We start from the raw sequence: 17,338 nt of genomic DNA on the forward strand, positions 1-17,338 counted from the left end.
TATCTTTTTTGAGATGGGGTGACCAGAACTGCATGCAGTATTCAAGATGTTGGTGCATGAGGGATTTATATCATGGCATTTTATCATCTGTCCCTTTCCTAACGGTTCCTAACATTCTGTTAGCTTTTTTGACTGACGCTGAACATTGAGTGGATGTTTTCAGAGAACTATCCACAATGACGCCAAGATCTCTTTCTTGAATGGGAACAGCTAATTAAGACCCCATCATTTTATATGTATAGTTGAGACTGTTTTCCAATATGCATTGCTTTGCATTTATCACCACTGAATTTCATCCGACATTTTGTTGTCCAGTCATCCAGTTCTGTGAGATCCCTTTGTTACTCTTTACAGTGTGCTTTAGACCAGTAGGTCTCAATCAGGGGTACATGTACCTGTGGGGTACACAGAGGTCTTCCAGGGGATACATCAACTGATCTAGATATTTGCAACTCATATAGATACAGGCTACATAAAAAGCACTAGTGAAGTCAGTATAAACTAAAATTCCATACAAACAATGACTTGTTTATACTGCTCTATATACCATACATTGAAATGTAAGCACAATATTTATTTGTAAAAATGTAAGCACAATTCCAATTGATTTATTTTTATTATATGGTAAAAATGAGAGAGGCAGTTATTTTTCAGTAACAGTGTGATGTGCCACTTTTGTATTTTTGTGTCTGATTTTGTAAGCAAGTAGTTTTTTAAGTGAGGTGAAACTTGGGGGTACGCAAGACAAATTGGACCCCTGAAAGGGGTACAGCAGTCTGGAAAGGCTGAGAGCCCGCTACTTTAGACTTAACTACCTTGAGTAAGTTCGTATCATCTGCAAACTTTGTCGCCGCTCCGTTTACCCCTCTGTCAAGATCGTTTATGAATATGTTGACCAGCACTAGTTGCAGTACTGACCCCTGTCTCTTGTGTTATGTGAAGGAGTAAATAACACTTCCCTACTCCCCTTAGTTGTCTCTTTTTTAGGCCGTACAGTCCCAGTCTTTTTAATCTCTCCTCTTAGGGAAGCTGTTCCATACCATTGATCATTTTTGTTGCCCTTCTCTGTACCTTTATATAGTGGTATTATGATATTTTCTGTCTTATTCTCTCTCCCTTTCCTAATGGTTTATAACACTCTGTTAGCTTTATTGATTGCCATTGCACATTGAGTGGATGTTTTCAGAGAACTATCTGCAATGACTTCAAGAGCTCTTTCTTGAGTAATAACAGCTAATTCAGAACCCATCATTTTGTATGTGAAGTTGGGATTATGTTTTCCAATGTGCATTACTTTGCATTTATCAACATTGAATTTCATCTGCCATTTTGTTGCCCAGTCACCCAATTTTGTGAGAATCCTTTGTAATTCTTTGCAGTCTGCTTAGGACTTAACTATCTTGAGTAATTTGGTATCATCTGCAAACTTTTCCACTTCACTGTACATCCCTTTTTCTAGATCATTTATAAATATGTTGAACAGCACTGGTCCCAGAACAAACCCCTGGGAGGACACCACTATTTACCTCTCTCCATTCTGAAAACTGGCCATTTATTCCTACCCTTTGTTTCTGTCTTTTAACCGGTTACTGATTCGTAACCATGATTGCTTATTTTGTTTAAGAGCCTTTGGTGAGGGACCTTGTCAAGGGCTTTCTGAAAGTCCAAGTACACTATATCCACTGGATCACCCTATCTACGTGATTCTTGACCCCCTTAAAGAATTCTAATAGATTGGTGAGGCACAATTTCCCTTCACAAAAGTCATGTTGACTCTTCCCCAACAAATCATGTTCATCTATGTGTCTGATAATTCTCTTTACTATAGTTTTCAATCAATTTGCCTGGTACTGAAGTTAGGTTTACCTAACTTATCCTGTAATTGCCAGGATCGCCTCTGGAGCCTTTTTAAAAAAAGTGGTGTCACATTAGCTATCATCCAATCATGTGGTACAGAAGCTGATTTAAACAATAGGTTACAAACCTCAGTTAGTAGTTCTGCAATTTCATATCTGAGTTCCTTCAGAACTCTTGGGTGAATACCATCTGGTCCTGGTGACTTATTACTGTTTAATTTATCAATTTGTTCCAAACTTCTTCTATTGACACCTCGGTCTGGGATAGTTCCAGATTTGTCACCCAAAAAGAATGGCACAGTGTGGGAATCTCCCTCGCATTCTCTGTAGTAAAGCCCAATTCAAAGAATTCATTTAGCTTCTCTTCAATGGTCTTTCTTCCATGAGTGCTCCTTTAGCACCTCGATAGTTCAGGGGCCCCACAGATCGTTTGGCAGGCTTCCTGCTTCTGATGAACTTTTAATAAAAACTGCTGTTAGTTGTTGTGCCTTTTGCTACTTTAAATTCTTTTTTGGTCTGCCTAATAATACTTTTACACTTGACATGCCAGCGTTTATGCTTCTTTCTATTTTCCTCACTAGGATTTGACTTCCAGTTTTTACAGGATGCCTTTCTGTCTCTAACTGCCTCATTTATTCTGTTTAGCCATGGTAGTATTTTTTTTTTTGGTCCCCTTGCACTCTCTCTTTCTTTCTTTTTTTTTTAATTTGTGGGATAATTTTAGTTTGAGCCTCTATTATGGTGTTTTTAGACAGTTTCCATGAGCTTGCACGCATTTCACTCTTCTGACTGTTCCTTTTAATTTCCATTTAACTAGCTTCCTTATTTTTGTGTAGTTCCCTTTCTTGAAGTTAAATGTTACAGTGGCGGGCGTCTTTGGTATTTTCCACCCTCGCACAAAGATGTTAAATCTAATTACATATGGTCATTATTACCAAGCGGTTCAGCTATAGAACACATTGTGATTGGTTTGCAGATATAAACCACAACGTTAGTAATGTCCTAGTACTGCAAATAGTGACTTTCTTAATGGAATGGTGTTATTATTTGTTGTGCACGCTACATCTCTGGAAAGGGCTTCAGGGTGAAAAAATATGCAGTCAATCAATTGCTCCTGGAACAAAGCATAGGACTTCTGTGTCACATCCTATTAATATAAGGAATTGATGGAATGTGAAAACAGCTATCAACATAGTGCATCCTTGCCAGCAGAAATCATGTGAGATAGCTAAATATGATGGCCTGCCTAATGTCATTACCATTATCTGTTACTGGTGGAATAACTGTAGCCAACACAGACAATACCCTGGTTATTCTTGAAGGACTCATATTATATTATTGTGTCTCCTTCTATCCTCTACACATACATGGCACATCACTCCTCCAGTCTGATCAAATACACCGAATGTATTTGTCCCTTGCTGAAGTGACAGCACAGGACACAGAAGTCAGAAGCATCCCCAGAACTCTCAGTCCCCATGTTAGGAGATGACTTCAGTGTGCTTTAAATGCCTGATCCAACACCACTTGGAATCAGCAGAAATACTCCCATTGATTTCAGTGGGCTTTGGATCAGGCTTTTAGTTTCTAGGACAGGGTGTGAGTCATCTGCCTGCTCATCAGTGAAGAGAGACTGACAATATTTGTAAAATGGGGATATTATTAATGCCATCGCTCACAAAACTGTTGTGAAAATAAATTCATTGCTTGTGAGTTATTTAGATACAACAATAGTGAGTTCCACAGAGAAGCCCATGAGGAAATTAATATTTCCATATTCAATGCAGAGTTTGGATGGTGTGTTGTAACTAAGGCATACGGCCACATGCTGAATGATGAGGACAGAAAGGAGTAGAAAAAACCCACTGTATCATAAACTGCTTATTTGATTCTAATTTATGATAAAACATTCTACCACTGACAAGATTTTTTTCCTTCTGACATGCATTAAGGACCAGTTCTGCAAAGCATACTCACGCAAATAAACTCTTTGACTTTAGTGGGACCATTGAAAAATTGCTCATGTGAGTAAGAGTTGCAGGATCAAGCCAACAGGGAAAGTTCTGACACATGGGCATTTTCTTAATCAATATGTATTTTTAATAGTTTAAATAATGTGAATTCTGTAACATTTTCTATGGCACGGTTTCAGGGTAATCTAAGATCATCAGAATCAGTTCCTTATGGCTGATCATGTCAAAATCAGAGGGGTAGCCGTGTTAGTCTGGATCTGTAAAAGTGGCAAAGAGTCCTGTGGCACCTTATAGACTAACAGACGTATTGGAGCATAAGCTTTCGGATGCATCCGACAAAGTGGGTATTCACCCACAAAAGCTTATGCTCCAATATGTCTGTTAGTCTATAAGGTGCCACAGGACTCTTGGCCGCTTTTACATGTCAAAATGATGCTCTTTAAATGTGGTCTTTTCCCAGTACTCTGTTTTTGGACAAATTTTTACCATTGAGCAAAGAAGAAAATATTGAATCCTCTTTCAGTTGATATATCAGAGTTTCTCTCCTTCTAAGTGACAAAACCCTATTTTATATCATGCGTGTACTCAGGAAGTAGAGGAGACAGCTAAGACTTTTATTAGTTTTAAAATACCCTTTGATACTGCCAAGTGTGCATCAGTATAGAATATTGGAAAGTTGGTGTCAAACTATTTGATCTAGACACAGGACATAAGACAAATCTGCCTTCAAACCTGTAAAGAAGTATGCAAGAATCATGCAAACTCAAAAACAAAACACAAGGGCATGAAAATCTACCAAAAAGATTCAAACCCAATGAAAAGGCAGACATACTAGGTCATAACCATCATTAGACATGAATGGAAAGGGAAGTGAGGTACTTGACCATGATCTGATTAATCCCAGGGCTTCAAGATGGTGTTCAGAAATGAAAGCATTGTTTTCACTGAACAGATATCAAATGTTCTGAGGTGTCTTGCTAACCTCTTTAAATCCCTGAAATAAAAAAGGATTAAGGAATGATTAAACAGAAGAAATATATCCTTGAGAACACTGAAAAGGGTAACTGAAGGATTGCACACTGGGAAGATTCATGATTGATTATTGTCCTTCCACGCCTAACTTCATGTTTTCTTACAACTTACTCCATAGGTATTGAACACCCTTCCAAGCCAGATTTGTCAGACCTCCATCCACCTAAACTCTTGGGGTGAAATCCTGTCCTCATGTAAATCGGTGGAAGTTTTGCCAGGCCTGGATTTCACTCTCCAACCTTCTCTGAGGTCCACAATCACAAACAAAACAAATCAAATCCATTCAAAAATATTATTCAAGTTATTTCCCTCTTCTGAGTCCCCTAGCACATACCATGTTCTCTATCTGCCTTGTAGATTGCCAGCACTCTGGTACTGTAGCTGTACCGCTCTGAACACTTTGATGAGACACAATTAGTAATAATCGACTCTGTGTAAGCTCCTAAAAATATTTTGAGATTAATTAAACCCTCTTGGGCCTGATTCTCATTTACACCTAGGCTATGCTCCTGCAGTGGAAGGGGACCTTGAAGTGGATGCAGATTACACTCGCACTCACTTTAAGGCTCCTTTATGCTGTTACATCAGTGAAAATGCAAATGAGAATCAAGCTCCTTTTCTTGAAGATGTAAAAGACTTCATTTCTTGAGAGGCAGCAGAATCTGGAGGAACTCGATCAAGTCTGACAGTCAGGAACTCCTGGGTTCTCATGTGGGTTCTGCTGTGGACTCACTGTGTGGCCTAAGTCACTCTACCTTTTTTCTCCATTGGTAAAGTGGAGCTAATAGTATCTACATATCTACCTCCAATGTGTAGTGTGACTTTAGATCTTTGCAGCACTTTGGAAAATACAAGTGCTAAGTATTATTATTGGTGATGACCCAATGTGTTAAAAATGTATTAGCCTTAGACCCAGTCTTGCACTCATTTATATTAATGGCAAAATGTTCTTTGACTTCAATGGGCAATTTATTTGGCAGAAATAACTTGTTCTTGCCAATAGAAGTTAATTAAATTCCTATCTATTAAGAATTCTCTGGTAGCCAGTTATTTCCAAGTGCATTTTAATGAGGAAATCAGGTGGGGAAGAAGCACAATTTTTACTGGACTGCTTAAAAATATCCTTATGCAGAAGTAAGAATTTGTTGTGTAAATACAGAAACCTTCTGGGGTGTCTTAAGGAGGTTGGTATCAAGGATCTGATCTGTGAGCCATTTAAGTAACTGGGATTCATTTTATCCTAGTTTATCCACAGGACTATTTTTACAAAACACAAGGTAACTCACAGAATCACAGGATAAGAGAAATTTAAGCATCACTTACAAGTCCGCTTTATTTCTTGCAATTCCCTATGTACCTCCATGAACAAAAAATCTCTGTAAATAACTCTGGAGATCAAATGAGAGAGAGGTGAGGGTGAGAAAAATTCCCAGTTGTATCCTTCATAGGATAAAAGACTTATCAGATCTCAGCTCACTGGGTACTTCAGATTTATATAATTATTTATACAGTGCACCTAAGTGTGCTAGGCATTTATAGCTCTGGGTCTTTGCAGAGAATATGGCTGTCATGTGGAGTTATTTTCTATATGTCTGTATTTTCACTTCTCATGAACATATGGTGGATTAAAGTCTATCAAAAATTTCCTGTGCATCTATCACTAAAAGTAATGACAGACGCCCCAGTCCTTGGATCTGGCTAAGCTGTGCTTGGCTTAGTACATGTGGGGATAGGGAGATTTCGGCAATCTATGATTTCCTTTTATCCCTGTTTCAGTTAGAACAGCCTCAAGGGACTCACCAGCTGGCCAGTTAAGACAGGTGTAAGGTTGCTTTATGCCACCAGTGCAATGCAAAGCAGCCCTAATGTGGCCAAGGATCCAGCCAGGAGATTTGGGGGATTTATTTGGCAGTGTTTAAATAAAACTGTGAAGGATGTTTGTGGATTTTATCAGATGAATGTCTGTCCCTGTCAAAAAAAAAAACTTCTCTGACTAGTTGTAAATAATTTTGGGAGAAGTGATTTTTAACTCAATTGCTTCCGGCATCCTGTTGTGTTTTGAAATCTGCATTACAGACCCAGTGTGCAGGCCCTTACAGTACTTATTTGGGCAATTCTTATTTCCTTGAGTAGTCCCATTGATTTCTGTGGGAATATTTATCTGAGTAAGGGATTGCAAGGTCAGGCTTTAATATTTTTTTCCGAAAGCAGGCACTTGTTTTTGTGTGTCGCTACGATACCGGTTACAGGCAATGCCTGTCTTATATTGTGTATCATTCATCCATCACAAGAGACTATAAAGCTCCATTTATGCAGTGTTACATAAATGGTAATAATTAATAATATTTCAAACAGAATCTAAACCTCCTTGATATTTCAGTCTCATTTTCGGGTACACATTATTTGCAATGTTTTGTCTGCTATGTCTAACTTTGACATTATAACCTTTCCAAGTGTCATGAACAGATATCGCCATGTAACTATATTACTGCTATGAAGCAAGCTAAAGAATTGAATTATGACCCTAAAAGCCTCAAAACAGTTAATATAAATATGAGAGATGGCTGGGTTTAGAATGTTGTGTTCAATATTGCACTGAACAGATCCAGTGATTTTTCAAGTCTATCAAAGGTTTATGTACAGAAATAGAGTAAATGCTACCAATCCTTCCTCTAGGCACTACTGCAATACACATAAATAAAAATAATAATAATAATATAATTGCCTTTTTTATTGAATTACTGTATGTTCCAGTTGTGAGAGTGAGCATTTATTTGGCATGTTCAGCATATTTGAACTTTAAGTTCAAATAGCCATCAAGTACGGTTTCATATAGGGTTATTTTGCCTTCTAGAAGCCTTAACATAGAAGAAGAATGACTAGCACATTTTCTCGTCTCCTGGCTGGCCGCAAAACTGCTGTGCTCTTTGCAACAGTTAGCACAGGGGCCTTAACCACCGGATACCTACTGAATCATCAGAATGTGAGAGCAGGATCTCATGAAAGACGAAAACTCTTTCCTCCAAGGTAAGTCATTTGGATTAAACCTTTCACTGAGCACCCAGCCCAAGTAGCTGCTGATGCTGTCTGTGGGACTAAGAGAGAAGGAATTGTCCCCCAGTAAACTGCAGAGCAGCTACAGAAGTCACCATGGCCCAGATGTGGCACCTATGCATGTGGGAAGGGAGGAGCTGAGGAAGGGAAGATCCTTGTAAGTTCAAAATCTGAGAACAGGATCTCTCACTAGTAACCCTGGTTTTAGATAGATTCAAAATAGCATGAACAATAGTCTTCAAAACCAGGAAGTGTAGACGTGTGAAAATGTAAAAAACAAAACCACACACACAAAGATTGTCAAACCTCAAATAAAGTTCAGTTTTGGTTCACATTTCAGGCAAAGGTTCAGGATGGTCCTCATTAACTTATCAGTCATCTAATTCCTAGGATTCAGAGTGGTAGTTGGAGTCTGTTTTTGGAGGGGGTTTTTTGTAGTATTGCCACTTTACAGACCTCAAAGTGGCAATACTACAAAAAAAACCTTCAAAAACAGACTCCAATGAGAAACTGCTGAATTGGAATTAATTTGCAAACTGGACACCATTAACTTAGGCTTGAATAGAGACTGGGAGTGGATGGGTCATTACACAAAGTAAAACTATTTCCCCATGCTTATTTTTCCCCCTACGGTTACTCACACCTTCTTGTCAACTGTTGGAAATGGGCCATTCTGATTATCACTACAAAAGGTTATTTTTCTCCTGTTGATAATAGCTCACTTTAACTGATCACTCTCGTTGTAGTGGGTATGGCAACACCAATTTTTTCATGTTCTCTGTGTGTGTGTGTGTGTATCTATCTTCCTACTGTATTTTCCACTGCATGCATCCGATGAAGTGGGTTTTAGCCCACGAAACCTTATGCTCAAATAAATTTGTTAGTCTCTAAGGTGCCACAAGTACTCCTCGTTGTTTTTGCTAATTCCTAGGAGTAACTGTTTGCTCAGCCAACTATCTGTGTAGACTCTACTGGAGGAAAGTTTTTTATATTTTTATGTACAAATGATAAGGTGTTGACCATGGTAAATACATGGAAAAGACACAACTGCTCTGCCTGAAATATTCCCACAGCAGCTATAAACTGATTGACTGAGCATAGAAGCTAAATACATCCCTGATCAGACTAGGTTGACCTCACTAGACTTGTATTAGCTTGAATTTGGTCCTATTTTTGAAAAATGACAATATGGGCCAGTTTGTGATCCCCTTATTCATACTGAATAGTACCATATTTCACGAATAGGCCCAGTGAGGTTGCTGAGATTCTTGTTAGAGCAAGGTGCTACTAAACCAGGATAAAGATGTCACAATCTGACCCATTTAAAAGTATTACCAATGCTTTATCAAAGGACGTAGCAACATCTTCACAGGGCATTTTTGCAGGTGGGGCAAGTAAACATATTTGCACCCACTACCTTTTTTCCCCACTTCATTTCTCTGCCCCATTTTCCCACCCCTATGGCTTTGTGCCCTGGGCAGCTGCCCAGCTTACCCTGCCCTGGTTACAGCTCTGCCACTTCACATGCTAAGAGCTGAAGATTTCTTTACTGATGGATTATAATACTATACAGCTTTCTTTAAATAATAAGATAATTAAAACAACTCAGAACTAGTATAAAAGGGCTAGATTTTCTGCAGGTATAAATCAGAATAGCTCCACAGATGTCCACAGAGTGACACTTATTTACACTAGCTGGGGATCTGGTCCACTAACTTTACTTGTACTTCAAGTTTTATCAAAAGCGTAACCAAATGAATTCCGAACATTGTTCATGTTCCTCCTATCTGTGCTAGTGCTTCCCACTTCCATTGTAAATATCTTTATGTACTGCTAATGTAACTGGAAGCCAGTGCAGACTGGGGGTGGTGTTGATAAGAGCTTGTATGCTTTTGTTTCCTTTCTACATTTTAATGCCACGCATGTATCAAGCACCAGGCGTGCTTTTAAACTCTCTGCTATTTACCTCAAGCTTCCTGATCCACTGCAGAGAATAATATCCATCAATGCGTGGTAATGACACAACTTTAGTTTAAGAGAGGGAAACAAGCAGACCAAGTAAGCACTCTTTCTGTCCCCTCTTCTTCTGATATGTTCATAACCTGGCAAAAAGAACCAAGAATTACAGTTTGTTACCATGTTAAGTGCATTTGTCTTTTTCACCCCTCAGTGCAGACTATCCTGATCTCCGCAAACATAACAACTGCATGGCTGAATGTCTCTCACCAGCAATATATGCTAAATTAAGGGACAAGATGACTCCAAATGGTTATACCCTGGACCAGTGTATCCAAACTGGCGTTGACAATCCTGGCCATCCTTTCATTAAAACTGTGGGCATGGTCGCTGGTGATGAAGAATCTTATGAGGTGAAACATTTTTATTACACTGTAATGGTTAGTTTGTACATTATACTTCATGAGCACTTGTTAGGACAGCACAGATCTTTCATGAGAAGTGCACTTTTAAGGTAAATAGCACACCAGAGTGTGTATAAACCACAAACCATATGGGTAATACTGGTGTTTTCTCAACAGGAGGTACAATGAATAGGAAACATCATTAAAAGAGCCATCTATAATGTTATCAAGGGTAATGAAGTGTGGGCTCACAGGAACAATATTTTATTTGCTTGCAAAAGCTACACTCCCTCCTGCTGTTAAATTCAGTTTGTGGCAAGACTGTGGAAACATGTCAGCAAATTGAAATGATGTGGAATTATACTGTAAAAAAACAAACATGGTAGAAGTGAGAAGAAATTTTCTTCTGAAATATGTGAGATGCTTGACAGCTAGACACTAGGCCTTTAGGGGCATGACAAGTACCAAAGATAGAAACATAGGATTAGGCTATTTTAATTCTGAAATAAGAAGTTTGAGACCTGGAAAAAACTGGCTCATTGTTATAACACTTTTCCAGATATTTAACATTAAAGTCAATGGGCCCCTGCCTATATTACGCTAGAATTTTTATTATTCGTTCTCTTAATAGTAACAGCCAACATCCCAAATACTGGGATGCTAAGGATGGGGTTATGATACAGGTGACTCTGTTTCATCGGGCTTGGAGCTGTGACTGAGCCTCTTCTGTGGAAAGTGTAGATATCGTCTTCAGTACTCAGTCATCAATATGCATACACATCAGACCAAAACCTATGCAAAAGCCGCTTCAGTCCATCCAGCCAAACTAAAAAACTACAACAGAGCTCTAATTCTCACTCAGAGGAGATGGGGTGGGGCCGGGCAGGAGAAACTAATTGCAGCTAAAGTTAACCACCTTAGAGCTCAGTGCTCAGGTATTATCAGCCTTACAATTCTCAGGGGAAGGATGAGAGCCAAGTCTATTGACCATTATTTCTCTCCTCTTTTCCCAACATTCCTCTACTAGCCCCCCTCCCTAAATCCTTCCCCTGCCCCACCCTGTTTAAACTGCTGATCTCATTCACCTACTGTTTTGAAATAAGGTGAATATTCTATCAAAGCACTACAAGTTAGAGAGGCAATGGAGTCTAATGGATAGGGCCCTGGATTGGACTGGATCTCAAGACACCTGGGTTCTATTCCTGGCTCTGCCACAGACCTGCTTTGAAAATCACTTTTTGCCTCAGTTTCACCATGCACCCTTTGTCTGATTTTATTTAAATTGTAAATTCTTTGAAGCAGGGATTCTTTCTTACACAGACATACTATGTTGCTTAACCGGAACCACTAGGTGCTACTGTAATACAATCAAATAGTAACAATAATAATAATAATAATAATTAACTGATTATACCAGTTTTAGACTAGCAGAATTCTGCTGATTTCAGGAGAGTTCTGATTTATTCTAGTTTAAGAGAAAGGAGAATCAGGCCCCATGTATCAGGCCCCATGTATCCTCTGATGATCTTTGGAGAGCAATTTTGCTCCAAAACCTCAAGCTGGCTATCAGAGCAGTTAGAATCAAGAAGAAACATGAGTATACAATTATGAGATGTTAGATGAGAGTGTAACACACATCCCTAGAAGGATCAGCATCACTGGAGACTGAACCCAGGATCTCTGGATCACAAAGCATGAGCATCTCCTGGCTGAGCTAAAAGACCCTTTCTTGTCAGCACACCAGCTTTAGCAGACTCATCAGCCTCTCTGTGGTCCAGCCACTGCAGTCGGACAGAGATCCACGCTGTGTAACCATGGATTACAAGAGGTAAGGAAAATGGTGTTGAAAATACTCAATGCTGGATTAATACGCCTTTAACTCCACAGGTATTTGCTGAGATTTTTGACCCAGTTATTAAAGTGAGACACAATGGCTATGACCCTTATGTAATGAAGCATCACACTGACCTGGATGCATCCAAGGTAGGATCAAATTTTGAATCCTTAATCCTTCAGCTTCCTATCATGGAATGATATTCTATTTCATAGTTCAAAAAATGTTCCCAGCGCCAAAGAAAATGAGCGTAGGGATAACAAAGCTGTGATGTCACAATGACTGCACTTATCAATGATTTATTCCCCCTTCCCAAGCAACTTTTTATGTAAAACATGGCACATGTAGAAAAGGATGAGACTGGATTAAGTGATGCCTGATTCTGTCCCCTGTCCGTCTTATGCAAGGCTCTGGGTAATAGGTGGCACATTACATGATCCTCCCCTTCCTTAATGTCCAGGCAGAACAGCATCCCTTCTATTATTTATTTAAATCTTAAACCCAATTTATTTGTAGGCTGATCCCAAATTTTAAAATTTCAATGTGCTAAAGATTTTAGTTCTGGCCAGAGTAAATGAATTTTAGAACTGGAGGTATGGTGGCTGGGTAGGGGACAACTGTAGCTTTTGGCACCTGAAGAGTCAAGGTAAGTGGTTTCAAGTGCTTTGGTAAATAGGAGTCCGTTCTGAGGGTTTTGGTCAGGAGCTGGCATGTATTCCTCTCCCGCCCATACACACTTTGGGCATGGGCAGAGGTGACTTTAAATGTCTTCCTGGAAGCACGGCTGCTGCTGGGCTTCAGCCTGGGCTTGCTGCTGTTGTTATCGCTCGTTCATAATTTGCAAAAAGACCTATTGAGCTAACTCTGCTGGTTTTTCTGTGGTTCCACCAGTCATTTTGGGACCTCTTCCATTTTTCTCTGCGCATACAGTGTTCAATGCCACCCTGACAACACATGTAAGCAGGTAGCATTCCCACCCTGTTCCAAACAGAAAGCTGCATGGTGCTGAGCACCTCTATTTGCTTCTATATCGGTTTTTATACTACACTTACCACTGTAGTGTCTGACTGCTACTTTGACCCCAATCTAGCATAGCGCTATGGGACTATTCTTACTTAAGTTAAGCATGTACTTAAGTGTTTTGCTGGATCAGGATCAGAGGTACTGTGCACTTTGCAGGATGGAGCCCAGAGTGCACGCACACACTAAATATGATCTAAATTTACCCACTTCCCTGGGATTTCCTTTATTGTTATCTTAGTTAACAACAAGAAATATAAGCATCATCTTGGGCTTGGCTGTTTCTAAGCAACTTCTGCCCTTGTCCCTAGTTCTCTGTCTTTCAGGGAGCTATTGAAACAATGTGATATATCTGGCTTGGAGTTAAGAGGACCCACCTGGTCTATTGCCACAGTGAGTCAGCAAAAGCACTCTGGATCTCCATGCATAGTGCTAGAACCTGGCACCCTGATGCATCTGTCTGTTGCATTTCTGAGAACCCAATATTAGTTGTAATCATTTGGCTGAAGAGAACATATGAAGGGACATTCTTTACATAGAAAGGCAAATTTTAAACTTACTATATGTAAAATGGGGCACTATGTGTAGATTTTCATTTCTTTCATTAGATTACCCAAGGTCAGTTTGATGAGCGCTATGTCCTATCATCACGTGTACGTACTGGTCGCAGTATCCGGGGTCTCAGCCTTCCCCCTGCCTGCTCCAGGGCAGAGAGAAGAGAAGTAGAAAATGTTGTGGTCACTGCTTTGGCTGGGCTCAAAGGAGACCTTGCTGGAAAGTATTATAGCCTGACCAATATGTCTGAGAAGGATCAACAGCAGCTTATTGATGTAAGTACAAATTCCAATCTGGAGTCTTAGAAGATTTTCATTAATGTATATCATTTAATCACATTTATTTTTATTGCTGTCTTTCTCTCTCATGCATACTTTCCTGCTTACGTAATGAAGATACTTAGTTATAACAGTATTCCTGTAGCTAATGGTCAGAATGAATTTCTATTATAAATCCCAATTGTTTTGGCTAAAATATTGGCTTGGGCTAAAACTTTACACACACAGGTTCTATTCCAGGAGTGAATTTTTGCATCAAATTAAAATTATATAAATATGGCTACAGTCACCACATTGGTCAATGGTAGCTGAAATCTGGGACCTTGTGGGTCAGTTTCCAGTTTGGAGCAGAAATTAGTACAGAATCGGTATTTTTTAGTGCTATTTGTTTAGTTATAAAATGTCCACTAGTCCTGTTTTCCTGAACTGTGATAGGCACAAACACCATGCAGGCAACATAAGTCCCAATCCTACAATCACTAAAACATGTGGAGGAAGCATAAAGATTTTGGTCATGGATTTTTGTCATATCAACATGTTGCTGTATTCAGATGATTTGAGATATAAAGGTTTGCAAGTGCAAACATACAGTATTCCTGTAGCTAATGGTCAGAATGAATTTCTATTATAAATCCCAATTGTTTTGGCTAAAATATTGGCTTGGGCTAAAACTTTACACACACAGGTTCTATTCCAGGAGTGAATTTTTGCATCAAATTAAAATTATATAAATATGGCTACAGTCACCACATTGGTCAATGGTAGCTGAAATCTGGGACCTTGTGGGTCAGTTTCCAGTTTGGAGCAGAAATTAGTACAGAATCGGTATTTTTTAGTGCTATTTGTTTATTTATAAAATGTCCACTAGTCCTGTTTTCCTGAACTGTGATAGGCACAAACACCATGCAGGCAACATAAGTCCCAATCCTACAATCACTAAAACATGTGGAGGAAGCATAAAGATTTTGGTCATGGATTTTTGTCATATCAACATGTTGCTGTATTCAGATGATTTGAGATATAAAGGTTTGCAAGTGCATTACTGGCATAACAGATAATAAGAATGTATTGGGTAAACTATTTTAAAAATCCACAAGATAATCAATAATATTTTGAAGTCCTTAAATATGCATTTTTGTGAGCCCCAAACAATGATTATATCCTATCAGCTGTATTTAAAGAACATTAGTCCATAAAATAATAACCAAAATTAAAGTATTAATTAAAGTAAAATTAATGTAACTACCATTAATGCTGCTACTTGGTATCACATTCAGATTCAGTCCAAAGGAACTGTTAAATCAGCACAAAACCGAAAGAATGGGTTAAGAGTTTATTTCATAGAACCATAGAAATAAGGGCTGGAAGGGACTTCAAGGGGTTATCTAGTCTATTTCCCTGTGCTGAGGCAGAGTTAAGTATCCCTAGACCATCCCTGAGAGGTGTTTGTCTAACCATTCTTAAAAACTTCCTATAACAGGGATTCAACCTCCCTAGGTAACCTGTTCCAGTGTTCAACTATATAGCTAGAAAGTTTTTGCTAATATCCACCTACATTTCCCTTGCTGCAAGCTAAACTGATTTCTTCTGTTCAGCAGCTCCCTGGGGAAGGATCATTTCTTCTGTTAACTTAAGCATAGAAGGGAATGGTAGTAGAGAAAAGCATTTCATCCATAACTGATTCATGCTAGTTCCATCTGTCTGCTGGTACCTACAGGGGAAACTGGTACTGGGTACAGGTTGCACTAGGAGAGAGAAGGGGAAAACACAACAGGAGCAGAAGTGTACAGTTCTTCTGGTCTAATGGAAACGCAGTTTCATCATTCATGTAATAGGTATGATCAAGAAATGACTGTACTAAGGCCATGAATATACTAAGGCCCTGCTCCTGCAATGTAAGATAAACAGACGGACCCTGCACCTTCCTGGGTTCACTTTTAGTTCAGTGGGGCTCCATGCTGGCACCAGCAGGAGTCCAACAGGTACAGGGGCCTAAAATCCGAAATGGAGAAAAGAGTAAAGCTTACTCCCCTGTCTACATCATCTTATTTATACTGGACATCCTTCCTCCTCACCCTGCATCAGACCCTAGATACGTCATTTAAAAAAAAAAATTGACATAACGGTCATTGAGGCTATGAGAGCTAAATACATTCCCTTGTTCATAACCTTCCCGCACGAATGTGAAAAATCAAATGCTTAATTGTTGGGGGCGGGGGGACGGGAGAGAGGAACAGGTCAGTGAGAAGAATCAGTTGAATGAGATTAGGTCTTTCAGCATGATACATCCCAAACTGTGCTGCCTAGTGCTACAGGTGTTCAAGCAGAAATAGAATCTCCCTTTGAGAAAAAGAATGAATTGGTGGTACCAAAAGGTACCAAACCATACACTATTTTAATTTCTCCCATGATATCCTACTCAAAAGAAATTGCTAAAACAATACGCTCAAGATATTTTATTTGCAGGACTGCCACTAGACATTTTGCCACCCTTAGGCCCGCACTCTGAAAACTCTCTGTACATTATGGTTTGCAGTAATGTACATTAACACAGTGCTGGTCAGGCCTCAGCTGGAGTACTGTATCCAATTTTGGTCACCAATGTATAGAAAGGCTGTGGAGAAACTGGGAAGGATCCAGAGGCGAGTGACAAAGATGATCAAAGGCTGAAGGAACTAGGTATGTTTAGAGGACATGACACCAGTCTTCAGATACTTGAAAGGCTGCCATAAAAAAGATGGAGAAAATTGTTTTCTCTTGCCACAGGGGGCAGGACAACAGGCAAACTTGGTTCAAACTCCAGCATAGCAGATTGAGATTAAATCTCAGGAAAAACTTCCTAAGTGTAAAAACCGTAGGACAATGGAACAGACTGCCTAGGGAGGTTGTGGAAGCTCCTTCCTCCTTCCAGATTTTCAAAAGGAGGCTGGATAGTCATCTGTCTTGGATGGTTTAGACCACCATTTCTCAAATGCGGCCATCAGCAGATTTTTTTATGGCCATGACGACTGCCAAAGCATGGGCGGAGATTGGGGGGGACGGGCAAAGCATCTGTACCTCCTTGCAGAGCCCAGCCATTGCTCCTGAATAGCTCTTATCAAGGGCAGCGACATGCACCACGTTGGTGTTTGTTCTGGTGGCACCAGCAATGATCAGTGCCCTGCACTGTGTACCTTCCTTGGGGGCTCTGGACAGTGCCTCTGGAGACACAGGGGGCCGGTATGCGCGGTGCCAGAAGAGGCTCATCACTGGAGGCGGCTGTATTTGGTTGCCAGAGCGCTCCCCTGCTCCCACCAAGCCAGGGCATGGGGAACTTGGGACTCCACAGGTAGCTGGTAAGTTCCTAACCCACCTTCCCCAAGGCGGGCTCTCGGTG

General features: G+C 39.8%; 1 protein-coding gene across 1 annotated transcript in view; it reads left to right on the forward strand.

Moving 5' to 3' along the window:
• The window catches only part of CKMT2 (creatine kinase, mitochondrial 2), a 36,720-nt gene that overhangs the window by 10,230 nt on the left and 9,152 nt on the right, over positions 1-17,338 (forward strand). Inside the window, exons 2-5 of the mRNA XM_074952799.1 lie at positions 7,716-7,888; positions 10,086-10,284; positions 12,163-12,258; positions 13,738-13,959. Of these exons, the coding sequence (XP_074808900.1) occupies positions 7,737-7,888; positions 10,086-10,284; positions 12,163-12,258; positions 13,738-13,959 (669 nt within the window). The 5' untranslated portion in view covers positions 7,716-7,736. The remainder of the gene's footprint in view (positions 1-7,715; positions 7,889-10,085; positions 10,285-12,162; positions 12,259-13,737; positions 13,960-17,338) is intronic.

This window comes from Natator depressus, chromosome 5 (genome assembly GCF_965152275.1).
Source record: "Natator depressus isolate rNatDep1 chromosome 5, rNatDep2.hap1, whole genome shotgun sequence".
Taxonomy (NCBI): Eukaryota; Metazoa; Chordata; order Testudines; family Cheloniidae; genus Natator; species Natator depressus.